This window comes from Diaphorina citri, unplaced genomic scaffold (genome assembly GCF_000475195.1).
Source record: "Diaphorina citri unplaced genomic scaffold, Diaci psyllid genome assembly version 1.1 scaffold1240, whole genome shotgun sequence".
NCBI lineage: Eukaryota > Metazoa > Arthropoda > Insecta > Hemiptera > Psyllidae > Diaphorina > Diaphorina citri.
In genome coordinates, this window is record NW_007378669.1 from 74036 (window position 1) to 75973 (window position 1938).

General features: G+C 43.7%; 2 protein-coding genes across 3 annotated transcripts in view; both read right to left on the reverse strand.

The window, feature by feature from the left end:
- The window catches only part of LOC103514880, a 6479-nt gene extending 5378 nt beyond the window's left edge, over positions 1-1101 (reverse strand). The window contains exons 1-2 of one of the 2 annotated variants that reach the window (XM_026827734.1): positions 942-1101; positions 166-519 (exon numbers count right to left, since the gene is read on the reverse strand). In XM_026827734.1, the coding sequence (XP_026683535.1) occupies positions 166-482 (317 nt within the window). In that variant the 5' untranslated portion in view covers positions 483-519; positions 942-1101. Of the gene's footprint in view, positions 1-165; positions 520-926 lie in introns of both variants that reach the window. The other variant, XM_008479797.2, reaches the window with a different exon arrangement.
- Positions 1-1938, reverse strand: part of LOC103514887 — a 24117-nt gene that overhangs the window by 17534 nt on the left and 4645 nt on the right. The window lies entirely within an intron of this gene.

A 1938-nucleotide genomic window follows, 5' to 3' on the forward strand; every position in this document is an offset into this window, starting at 1 on the left:
AAATCTAAAATATAACTTCGTGATAAACAAGGTATACCCTATTTATCCTGCCAGAATGAGACTGACAAGTCCCCTTACTCCGGAGTCTAACAAGGTCAGGACGATTTGTTTAACTCAAAAATCTGACATCACCTCTTCAATCTGACACAACAAAATTCAACTTACTTGGGCCAGTTCTCGTACAGTTGATTCTCATATTCCTTCCCGCGTTCTTTCAGGTTCTTCCGCAAATGCATCTCGGCCTCTTTCAACCTCCCCAACTGTTCCAGTCGTTCTTGAGACGTCAAGGTAACGTTCGGCGCCAGGGTTACGAATTCAACCGTGGCCGTGGGGTGCACTGTGCCGTTGGACTCGGCATCCTGTATGACGGCACGCTTGAAGCGCGCCCTGTGGGGATTTGGGTGCAACTGGGCGCTGATATATTGGTACAGGAGAACGACCAGTGTGAGGCTGCACAGAGTGTGTTTTAGTATGGCGCTCATGGTCGTTTATCCAGGAGAGGCGGATTCCAAATTTGGTCTAAAAGGGAAATAAAATGTATGTTATAGGAAAAGTATGTTATACCTATGTAGGGTGCGATAGTCCTACATACTGGACTCCGCACACAGGCATTTCGTTAGAAAACTTCCCCATTTCAATGTATGTAATGTAAAATGTAGGCTAGACACTAGACATATTTTTAAATCTCAAACCGAAAAAAGAAAAGACTTGATAGAGGGAACTGTAACAACGGAGGTCTCTTCATCCCAAAATCGAAGAGAAGGACAGGATAGGAGAAAGTCAGCCGTTCCGAGAACGAACCTTATCTGTTTAGGATGAAGTTCTCCCCGGTCGGGAATCGAACTCGCAACCTATCACTTACAAGGTAGGCACGCTACCTTCCAAGCTAACTAGGCTATTTTCAGTAACGATTCAAAATAAATTACCTGCGCCTTCTTAACCTCTAGATTCTTGGTTTACGAGTACTTCTTTGATACTTTGAAAGTACCCGAGAACTTCGAGCAATAAAGTTGCACATCTCAATTGGGCCAAACTTCTCGTGAATCAGGTAGGTTTCTAAACTTTCTATTCAAAGTAAAATTAGATCTGGTGAGCCGCGATCACTTGCACAATAATTAAGGTAAGTAGCGTGCCATCAACCAAGTGGTCCGAGAACTGGTTTTTGACCGGGTAGTTATACCTAAGAGGTTTAACTAAAACCGATGAAATGATTAACAATTACTATGAATTTGAGAAATCGCCGAGTGCTATCATCAACACAAAATTTATTTTCAGAGTGAAACGGCACACAACTTATAACTAGGAAGATATAAAAAAAAAACTTAAAAACTACTTTTTTTACGCTTTACAAGCTTTACATTTTCATCAGGTGGGCAAAAAGAGTAAAAACACTAAAAACCTATCTACTAAAGTCCACAAACCCTTTGGTGGCTTTAATGCACAAAAATACAAAAATGTGGAGGATTTTGATAATAACTAGAGGTCATTCTTGCCTAATCTCGGTGAGTCTCAATCTCTCAATATAAAAGCTACATGCAAAATGTTTACGCAACTTCGGGGAAGGCAGCCTCATATGGCGTCCGGGGATATATCCCAATTCCACCAAGCCAAATGATAGCACGTCGAATAGAACGAGTCAATCAGCGTCTGGGTGGCGATAATAGGCTGCGTCGTTTTCACCAGGCCTCGCTCCACATTGAACTTCAACTTCTCCGCCGAAAACGCCCGACGTCGCTCGATGTATTCCGAAGACAGCTGGTCCTTCGTGGCCGCCCACTCCTCCCATTCGTTCACCTCTCGAAAGTCATCGTCCGTGATGTGACGAATGAGCGTCATCTTGGGCATCAGTGTGAACCGATCAAACGCCTTGTGATAGGAAACGCGAGGCGAGGTGCGCACTCGTACACCGCGCATCAGCTTTCGTAAATATCCGGTCAA